The sequence below is a fragment of the Gracilinanus agilis genome, chromosome 6 (genome assembly GCF_016433145.1).
Source record: "Gracilinanus agilis isolate LMUSP501 chromosome 6, AgileGrace, whole genome shotgun sequence".
Classification (NCBI taxonomy): Eukaryota; Metazoa; Chordata; class Mammalia; order Didelphimorphia; family Didelphidae; genus Gracilinanus; species Gracilinanus agilis.
This window is the reverse complement of record NC_058135.1, coordinates 279,382,601-279,393,950: the sequence shown is the minus strand read 5'-3', so window position 1 is coordinate 279,393,950 and position 11,350 is coordinate 279,382,601. Positions and strand designations below refer to the sequence as shown.

Sequence of the window (11,350 nt, the reverse complement as noted above, 5' to 3'; positions counted from 1 at the left end):
GCAGGAATGCAAGGAAGAATGAGTCTTTTATGTACTCTCTGGCCTGGGACACAATCTGGGGTTTGCGGTGTCTAAGGGAAGCCAGTACCCCTATATCAAGCCCAAGAGAGTTACCTTACTATGAAAATCCCAGGCACTAATGGATAATGGGAGATTCTGATAGTTTTTATTTCATCAATCATCTTCAGACACAGAGGTCTTTGCCACACCTCATCTTCCATTCAGTTCAATTCATTTATCAGGCACCTGCTATGTGCTGACTCTATTTCCCCCTATAATTTCAGATTATTAGGCAAAACAGAAGGCAAGTGGGATATTTGGAATGAAATCGAGGGTATTTTGAAAAGATCTTGACAATCAGGTAATCTATCTTCCACATTTCAGAGGGAAGGAAACTGAGGTAAAGAGAGGAAATGGGTCTTGCCTAATGGCACACATCGAGTACTCGAGTTGGGATTCAAAATCAATTTCAATTCACAAGACAATTTTTCCTCTAAACTCCTACTCAGATACCATAATAGGGAGAAGCTAACAAAGCCTGTTGGCTCCAAGGATTCATTCCTTTGAGAGGAAATTAACAAGTTGGCTAAACTAGACATGATTAATTATGAATGGAGATTCCAGGAACTCCCCTCCTTGACTTCACTAAAGGTAGGGAAATAGCCAGAACCCTAATCTAGTGAGGTCCCTTACACACACCTCATTCCAAAATCTTCCCCTCTTAAAGCTGCACACATAGAGAGTATACCATAACCTTCTCTAATTGCATGAAGTCCAATAAGAGAGCTGAGACGGGGAACCCACCCACTGGCCCAAGTTTCCCTTTTGCAGGACACCATGCAAACTTTGAAAGTTATGAACCCCCATTCCATTGAATGCAAAGAAAAGAGAAAGGAGATTTAGGTGAGTACTGGGGTCCTGGGAGCATCATAGGGCAAAAGCAGCCTACAGATACAAGCTTTTCCCAGATGGCTGATAGAATCAGAGGCACTGGAAAGAGGTAAGGTAGTGCCATTTTCTTATTTCTTTCAATTAACTTGTCTGATTGAGATCTTACAATTCTGAGCTGAAAAGGAGCTGAGAGATGTGATCTTTTATTTCATAGAAAATAAAACCAGGACTTAAAGAAGGGGAAGTTAGTTGCTGAAGATCACACTAGGCACAAGATCATAAAGTCTTATGTGTAGATTGGGAGGGACCATAGAAATCATTGAATCCTACATGCTCATTTACAGATGAGGAAACATACCTGAAGAGATTCACACAGTTGGCTGACCAGTTTTGCTAACCTGTTCCTTTGTAAATAATAATGATGATAATGACCATAAATTCACATTTTTATTCTCATTTTTACATCACCTTGTTTTCCAAAAATATCCATTGAGGCTCTGCTACCCAGAATCTTATGCCCTTTCAAAAAATCCTTACGTTTTGTCACAGGATTGACAAGCAGCAAGGGGTAGGCAATGGAGTTAAAGTGACTTACTAGGAAGTGTCTGGGGTCAAATTTTAACCCACAATTTCCTGTCTCCAGGTCTGGCTCTCTAGCCACTGACCTACCCAGCTGCCCCTAATCCTAAACCTTTTTCCAAAAAAAGAAAGAAAGAAAGAAAGGAAGGAAGAAAGAAAGAAAGAAAGAAAGAAAGAAAGAAAGAAAGAAAGAAAGAAAGAAAGAAAGAAAAGGTAGAGGAAAACAATTCAGTAAAACTTTGTTTTGACTACTATTAAAACTATGTTTATAACATATGAGGTGTTCTGTGCCCATATTTCCCTCCTTCTGCACAGAAGGGGAAGAGGCACATTTTCTTATTTCTTCTTTTAGGATGTATTGCCAGATCTATTCTGTTGTTTTCAAAGAGCTTCACTTGGCTCATGTAGGTAAGTCACATCTCCCCAAGTATGTAACAATATTGCCTATGCAGTTCACAAGTAGGGGAAGCAGCCCTGACCTGGGAGTCAGAAATTGTGGGTTCTCTTTCTGGCTCTCCTGTTAACTCACTGACATCACTTTGCTTCTCTGCCCTTGTTTCTCCTCTGTAAAAAGAAGGGACAGACTCAACGACCTCTGATTTCCCTTGCAGCTCTGACGTTCAATGTTCAAAGGTAAAATGAGGTAATATTTGTATAGCATTTAGCCCAGTGCCTAGCATATAACAGATTGTTTAATAAATGCTTGTTCCTTCCTCTCCCCAGCTCCTTTTCAACTCAGATCCTGTATGTTCTAAGATCCTTTCCAGATCTAGAATTAAAATTCCATCACCTAAAGTCCCTTGAAAATTTATCATCCTATGTTCTATATCCTCAAACAGGGGTCCTTAACCTGGGACCCATGAAGTTCTCTAGAAATTATTTGATAATTGATTTCTTTTGTAATCGCATGTGTTTTGCATAATTCCTTTAAAAGCATTATTCTGAGAAGTCTATAGGCTCCACTAGACTGCCAAAGTGATGCATGGCACAAGCCAGATTAAGAAGCCCTGCTTTAGGTTACTGATAACTCTGGCATTCTATGCCTCGGAATTCATAAGTCCTGTCCCCTTCTATTACCACCATCAAAAACAAAGGCATATAAACAGTGTTCAATAAATATTTGCTATTAGTCTACTGATTGAGATCTCTTAAATTAGTTCAAATATGGGCTCAGAAACTATCTGTGTGACCCTGATAAAGTTATTTAACCTCTGCCTTGGTTTCTTCATCTGTAAAATGAAGATAATTATAGCTCCTACCTCCCAGAGTTGTTGAGAGGATCAAATGAAATACTATTTGCAAAGCACTTAGCACAGTCCCTGGCATATAGCAGATGCTTAATAAAAGTAAAATATTTTAATATTTTTAATTAACCCAGACAAGTTGCCTTTATCAACAGTGCCACTTAACTACCACTAGGATGCACCCAAATATTCTTTAAAGAATCCCAGAAACTCCACATTGGAAGGGATATTAGAAATCATCTTACTCAGTCTACATCTTTGCAAGAATATTCTTGACAGTATTTCTAAAAAAAAGTCCACTAAACTTCTAGTTGAAGGCTTTAGTAACTGGGGAATGCAATACCTCCATAAACAGCAAACATGACAAGTCTAAGTCTATCTAGAGCTCCCCACCCACTGTTCTGAATTCCACCCTCTGAAAACAAGTGTAGAAAGTCTAATAATCTCTTTTCCACAAAACAGCCCTTCAAATACATGAAGACATTTATTGTGGTCCCTTTAAGATATATCTAGATATATCCAGAAATCTTTGTTATCCATGTCTCCTTTTCCCTTGGATATTGCCATTCTAAAACAGTAAGGGCCATTGGTTCTCATTATTATAGAGATTTGACTGGTTGCCTGTAGAGATAGATATTCATTTGTCATCCTTGGGTCTTGCAGGGAGATCTCAAAACCTCATTATTGAGTCCACTATCTCCCTTTTCTGGATGTCAGTTGCCCCAAGAAGTCCAATTCCTTTTTTCATTAGGCAGGATGAATAGCCCTTCTAAGCTGCTGTGGATAATACCCACAGTAAAGCCCCCATCATTCTTCAGAGGTTCATAAGAAGTGGCTCTAAAATGGTCATCCAGACCAACTTTAGTATTTTACTTATAAGAAAACTGATTCTCAGGCAAGAACCTTAATATCAATAATTTGACACATCTCATATGTAGCAGCCAATGGACCAAAACTTGGGCCTTTTGATCAAGAGCTTTTACATAATGGAAATATAACTTAGGGAAGACTAATAGGACATGCATTGCTTAGACTCAGAGGTCAGAAATATTAGTCCTAGATGGAAGTTGCAAAGACTGATTTCTGCCATATATAAATAAAATATTTCTCACAATTATAACTATGCCAACATGGAATGGGTTACTTCAAGAAGTGCCTTGCTTATCACTAGAAGTCTTCAAGAAGAGGATAGATACCCATTTTTATGATATGTTGTAGAATCTATTCTATATGTGTGAGATGAGGAATTCCCTGTACAAGTGTAAGATCATGTTATATTTTTGCAATGTTAGTAGTCTTCATTGCCTTCTATAAAGGGCACCTTTAGGCATAGTAATATATAACTGGGTTTGGCTTTTTTTGTTCAGTCATTTTAATCATGTCTCAATCTTCAAGACACCATTTGGAGTTTCTTGGTAAAGATACTGGAGTGGTTTGCCATTTCCTTCTTCAGCTCATTTTACAAATAAAAGAAACTGAGGCAAATAGAACTAAGTAAATTGCATGTGGTCAAACAGCTAGTAAATGTCTGAGGCAGATTTGAAAACAGAAAGATCAGTCTTTCTGACTTTGGGCCTGACACTCTATTTTGCTACCTAACTACCCTCAGTGTTTGACTTTACTAATAACTTTTTTATGTCATTTTCCTCTTTTTTTCTTATTCTTATTCATTTCTTTCTGCTCTTTCTATTCCTTCTCATTCTCCTCTTCCACCTTCTCTTCTGCCTCTTCTTTCTTTTTCACTTCAACTTCCCCAATAAAAGGAGACTAACCAGCATAAAACCTATAGTCATAAACTCATGTAGTTTATTTTTTGTCTTGTCATATTTTTCAATGGAGATGAGTCAGAAATAATCCTGAGATGACATGATCCTGCCATTCTTATATATTGAGTCATTTTCAGACTGTTGCAGAAGTAGAGGTAATAAATGCTTTCCCCCCTTTGGTAAGTGACTTAAAATATTGTGATATAACTATTTGTTGTGTAGACACATTGAAAGTGTCTCCAAGAAAATGCCAGTAGCAGAGAAGATGAGCAAGTTGTTATGTAACTCTGTGTTCACATGATCATAATTTCTCCCATTTATTCTCTGTTTTGGAGAAACTTTTCACTCAATATAATTTGGAGATCATTAATATTGACTATGGTGATCTATTTTTTTTTAATTCTTCTTAAATGTGAATGGACAAATCCAAGAAATTGTAGGTAAGAGTTTGGTTAGTAATAATGCTCCAAATCCAATACACTTGAATTGTTGATTACTCAGAGATAGTTTAGGGTTTGTGTATTTGCAATATAGGGGTTTATCACCTTAACAGTCAGTCAAGGATGCCAAAATTCTGGTATGTTTGTGGCCACCTGTTCCTGTGTTTTTAGGTTCGGTAAGTTCTTAAGTTCTGCACTGCAACTTAAAGGGAGATGTTTCACAATTTCTTCTGGATCTGTACAGTAATCTGTAATGATCAAGGAGTCCAGGTTTCTTAGGGTTGACCTTTAATTTCTGTATTCAATGACTTGTTTTTTAATGTAATAATAAAACTCCTTTCTTAAGAACAAATCAACATGCTTCAGATAATTATTAATTTCCTGGCAGACATATGTTTTGTTGAAGTTACATGAATATTGTACATGGAAAGCTTTTTAGATCCATTTTGTATCTAAGCTATTCCATAGGCTCCTTCCATAGGTAAAATACTTTTGGTTACCCATGGTAAATGCATTGCTATATACCTATTACAAGTCTTTTCTATCATTTGTGAAAATGGTACCAGTTAATGTAAATGTTAACATTGTAGCTATTATTATCATTATTATTATCATCATCATTCTAAACTTTACCAACTAATATTTTTTAAAATCCTTATCTTCCATATTAAAATTAATACTGTGTATTGGTTCCAACACAGAAGAGTGATAAGGGCTAGGCAATGGGAAGTAAGTGACTTGCCCAGGATCACACAGCTAGGAAGTGTTCAAGACCAGGTATGAACCCAGTATTTCCATTCTCTAGGTATGACTTTCAATGCACTGAGCCTCCTAGCTGCCCCCTACTAGCTACTAGCTAATATTTAAGTATTTTCATAGTGAAAAATTTAATCAATAGAGCATAATGTTGTCATGCTGGTGGCAAACATTCAGAACAAGTAAAACAGGTGGTTTTTTTGGGGGGAAGCTTTGGTGTACATCCTCAATGTACAAGAAAAATATTTCTGACCCTTCTTTAGGATCCTTCTAGTCCATATTTCAACTTGGTGTATTTAAAAGAGTGCTGGCTTTAGAAATATGAGACCTAAGTTGAAATATTGGTTCCAGCATATACAAGCCAGCTAGGTGACCTCGTCAAGGCACTTAATTTCTCTGGTAAGTTTTCTCATCTATAAAATGAGATTGTTCACCTCACTAGTCTCCTAACATTTTATTCCTCTCTATATACCCTACAAACAACCATTCTGATATCCTTATTCTTCCTGGAATGCCACATTCTATCTCAAATCTTCATGCCTTTGCAATGACTATCCTCCTTCTCTGTAATGGTTTTGTTCCTCATCTGAGTCTCTTATAATTCCAGACTTTAGGATTCAGAGGCTTTCTCTGTCATTCACTGATAGATGCTAATGCCTTTCCCTTTTAGATGACCTTTCATCCATCCACCTATATGTCTCTTGTATTGATAGATGTGATATCTGCCTCATTCAAATATATGATATCTTTCGTGAGATTGTCAGTCACACAAAGAGATTTTGTCTAGTCATCCATATAGGAAAAAACAGATGAAAGCCTTTTAAGTTAACATTCTTCATATAAATAGAACATATAAATATAAGCAATAGATATAGAATGCATATTGTGTATATACGCAAATATACATACAAGTGTGTTCATTATCTAAATATCTTAGCAAATCCTTATATAAATTGATAGTTTCTCCCACTTAACTGCTTCTCTTTCTTTTATGTGTGAATTAATTTCTTTGTGAAAAACCTTTTTACTTTTGCACAATCAAAATCATTTATTTTTTTCTATTGCAATTGCCTCTATGCCTTGTTTGATTAAGAATTCATCTTCTACCCATAGTTTGAGAGATGTGATCTGATTTCTTGTAGTGTGATCTTTAATATTAATCCACTACTCTGTAATGCGAGGTGGCTAACAGAAACTCTTTGCTTCTGTAATTTCTAATGGTCACAAAAAGTCAGTTAAACATCTTAGAATCTTCAGAAAGTCAGTTGGAACTTGAAACTATAAATAGAAGTGAAGTTCTAACTGAAAAAAAGCTTTCTGGCTTTCGCTGTGGCTGGAGGCTTATGCTTTGGCCTTTCGGGTTGGCTTTGCTTTGGCCTTGGCCTGTGCTTATCTTGTCTTGGGGAGATTTAAACCTATCTCACTTCTCTGGACCTCTCCCTGATATCTCCATCCATATCCCTCCCCTTCCCCTGAATTTCCTGTGGGTCCTGGGTGGAAGGGAGGGCTTGTTGATTGAACATTGTGTGTTTTAGTTTCTTTAGATAATTAGAGTATCCTCAAATAAGTTACCCCTAGATTTAATAAGGACTTTACTTAAAAGGGAGTCAAATCTCCCAACTGGGAGAGCCGGGCTCTCTCAGTCTAAACCTCTCCGCGATCCATACCCCACCATCACCCTCTCCCTAGCAGCAGTTAGAAATCCTGAACCTCTTCCCTCTGACCAACCTGAAATAAATAAATCCCCTTGTTACCTACTCAAAGCCTCTGGTGAATCATTGTATCGAAGACTGAGGCAAGGGCTAAAGAGGGAAGGAATCCTTTTCTTTTATTTCTTGAAAGAATTGGGGGCATCCATCTTGGCAGAAAGTACCTACCCAAGACTTCCTCCAGCCATCAGTTTGACTGGCAGGGAGGGGCCCCCTCGACTCCTCCCGAAAGAGACTTTAGAAACTAACAAGAGAAACCCTCCAGCGAAACAGAAACCTTTCTTACTGGCCCTAGTTTCCTCCCTGTATTCTCTGTCTCAAGCCTCTGGGAATAAACCTGTTTGAGCTGCCCTCTCCTACATGCCCCATTTCCTTTATCTCCCATATACATTCCCTTACCTTCATTCCTCCTCCAATCACCTTATAATTGCCCTGTATCCCCTTTATTCTTCCTCACACCCAAATTGCCTTTGTTGACCCACTCAGATTACTTACGTCTTGATAACAACTCCAATTAAAAAATATTGTGGAATATTACATAAGTTTTCACCTCAGCTTGATATTCTGCCAGACTTGCCTTTCCTTTTCCCAGGAGCTTTTATCAAATGGGAAGTTGCTTCCTAATTAATGTTTTTCAGTTCATCGGATACTGAACTCTTGAGTTCCACTGTCTCTGAATCTCCTTGTCTAGTCTGTTCCATTGATCTATGTCTATTTTTAACTGATACCAAATAGTTTTCATTGTTGCTACTATACAATGTAGTCTGAGGTCACAAAGCATTATTCTACCTTCATCCCTATTTCTTTTATTATTTCCCTCAATATCCTGGATCTTTTGTTTCTCCAGATGAATTCTGTTATCTTGTCAAATGTTGCAAAGTATCCTTTTGATAGTTTTGTGTAGTATTAAAGTGTAAATTGACTGTAATAGTATTGTCATTGTTATTATGCTTGCACAGACCAACCATGAGCATTGAACATTCCTCTAAGCTATTTAATTTGTTTTTCATATTGATAAAGAAAATTAAAAAATTGAAACTATGCTAGTATTATATGTGCTCTGGTAGACAAATATTTGACAAATGCTTTATATATTTTGTAGTTATTTGGAATGAGATTTCCCTTTTCTATTACTGACTCAGATTTTCTTATTATATGAAAATACTGCCAATTTTGGAGGATTTATCCTGTAGCTTGAAACTTCACTGAAACTATTAATTATCTTAATTAGGATCATTCAATTAACTTTATATCACTTTGAATAGGTGAGCCTTTTGGTGAACTGGTTGGTAGGAAGGAGATCCAGTTGTAATATATGAGGATGATCATGTAATGAAGAAGGTTCTCTGAAGTGAGGTAGCTCCTTAACTCCCCAATGCCTCTTTACCATCAGGCTTAGCCTGGCCAATTTCATCTTGCCTTGACAGTTTACCTATGTTAGTTCTAACTGTCTATAAATTTTCATATCTGAATATATACTCTCCAATTTATCAAACAGTTGTTTTTACCCTAGTCTCCAGTTTCAACAAGTATAAAATGAGCAAGTGCCTAAGACGACCTGTAAAGTCCCTTCTCTCTCTAGTTCTATGATCCTATCATCATTTACTTATAAATTATACAAATATTTGTAGAAATATTTGTATATATCCTTGTATCTCAACTAATATTAAAAAAGATTACATCTCCTATCTCTCTATAGAAATCAAAATTGTTTCCTTAATTTCTATCAACTGTAGTCATTAATTATAATGCACAAGGACTTGGTGACTACCTGGTGTTCCTTCATATTAAGAAGGGAATTGATTCACTAGTAATAATAATGATAAAGTATTGAGGAACAAATAATTTGTAAAGAAAACAGCTACCTGGGTTGCCAGTGGGGAAGTGAATTAACTCCTTCCTCTAAGCACCTTGATATCCTGGAAGGAGATGGAGATCAAGGTGACAGAAAGAGATTTTTCAGCAATTTAAGAGGGAAGGAAGTCACTTTAATGGTTAAGAGAATAGAAATAAATTTTATTCTGTAATCTCCCCAGTAAACATCTCATTAATTCTCATGAGGAAGAAGAGTTCCTTCTCTGCTTCTGAACTTCATCCCCCACAAAAGGAGCTTTTAGGATCTTGGAGGAAAGGGTTCAGAACATGCCTCTAAAATGATCCACTTGACCTTACCCAATGTAATTCCTATGACACTGGTCAATCAATGGAAATTTTTCTAGCTTCCTTTTTCCTGAAGCATCCAAAGCCTTATTCAAAAAGCTATAGATTCTAAAACAAAGACACTGGTGCATTCATGGAATCTTCAGGATCCTCAAAAGTACCTTCCAAATACAAGCCTAAGGAACCAAGGGTAATGCATTAACTGGGCCTAACTTTCTATTTTTCTTTGTTAGGTGAGATGTCTTCTCCCAGATCTTTCCATCTCAACCAGTCTAGCTCCACAGAGTTTGTGTTCCAGTTATTCACCACTTCTCCCAGAATCCAGGCCCTTCTCTTTTTTTTCTTCCTCCTCCTATATATAATGATCATCTGTGGTAACAGCGCTATCATCTGGGCAGTGTGGACCCAAACATCCCTAAACACCCCAATGTATTTCTTTTTGTCCAATCTGTCCTTAATTGAGATTGGTTACACCACTACTGTTATACCACTGCTGCTCTCCAACATCTTTGGAGCCCAGAAGCCTATCCCCTTGGCTGGCTGTGGGGCCCAGATGTTCATTTTCCTCACTTTTGGTGGTGCTGATTGTTTCCTATTGACTGTCATGGCATATGACCGCTATATGGCCATCTGCCATCCCTTGCACTACAGCCTCATCATGACGCAGAGGCTGTGTACCCAGATAGTGTTTGGATCCCTAGGCCTGGCTGTCTTCCTTACACTGCCACTCACAGCGCTGGTTTGCTCCCTTCCTTTCTGTGGTCACCGCCAGATCAATCACTTCCTCTGTGATGTCACTCCTATTCTAAGGCTGGCCTGTGGGGACACACACATACACCAAGCGGTCCTTTATGTAGTTAGTATCATAGTGCTGACCATACCCTTCACGTTCATCTGTATCTCCTACATCTTCATTGCCAACACCATCTTGCGCATTCGCTCCACTGAGGGACGCCGACGTGCCTTCTCCACCTGTTCCTCCCATCTCACTGTGGTCCTGCTGCAATATGGCTGTGCCAGCCTGGTCTACTTTCGTCCCAATTCAAGCACGTCAGAGGATGAAGAACGGCAGTTTTCCTTAGTATATACTTTTTTCACTCCCCTACTCAACCCTCTCATTTACACCTTGCGAAACAAGGATATCAAAGATGCTTTGAAAAAAATCCTGAGCATAAAAGCTCCCTCTTAAACTTCCCATGAAGGAAGCATAACTCTTATAGTTGTGAAGCCAGTTAAAAAGTGCAAATCCATAGGTTTCCCTATTTTTCCCTTTATAAATTTCCACAAATTGCACACATTTCTCTGAAAAAAATAAAAATATATCAATATGTGTTGGACTATACCATATGAAATATGAATCACTTCATTATTTAAATGCTCATTAATTTTCTATATACAGTTTTATGAAGAAATCTCAAGACAGTTCTGATTAGCATTGAAACAAGTAAACAGGAGGTGTTATTTTGACTATATATTGATCATATCAACACAAAAATATTGACCCTCCAATTTTTTGTTTTCCTTTTTTTCCATCATTATATTTTTAACTTGTCTCCAAATAGCTCATAGCCACTTGTACAAATATTAGTTCCCAAATAGTTTATGGGGTTTGGGGGTTTTTTATGGGTATTTTTATTTAATATGTTTTTTTTCATCTTTAGCATTTGAAAATAATGTTAACAAAAATGTGTCTACATTAAACCTATTCTGTAAATTATTGAACTTATTCAGTGTCATATTTTTTTTCACTCAGCTATTTGGATTTGCTATATATGCTTTTCTTCTCTCTACAAAAAATATTTGGT

The 11,350-nt window shown here is 37.2% G+C and overlaps 1 protein-coding gene across 1 annotated transcript; it reads left to right on the top strand.

Moving 5' to 3' along the window:
* Positions 1 to 9,783: 9,783 nt before the first annotated feature.
* LOC123252699 (olfactory receptor 10Q1-like) lies at positions 9,784 to 10,734 on the top strand. Its single transcript, XM_044681959.1, has one exon. The coding sequence runs from the start codon at positions 9,784 to 9,786 to the stop codon at positions 10,732 to 10,734; it is 951 nt and encodes a 316-aa protein (XP_044537894.1).
* Positions 10,735 to 11,350: the final 616 nt, after the last annotated feature.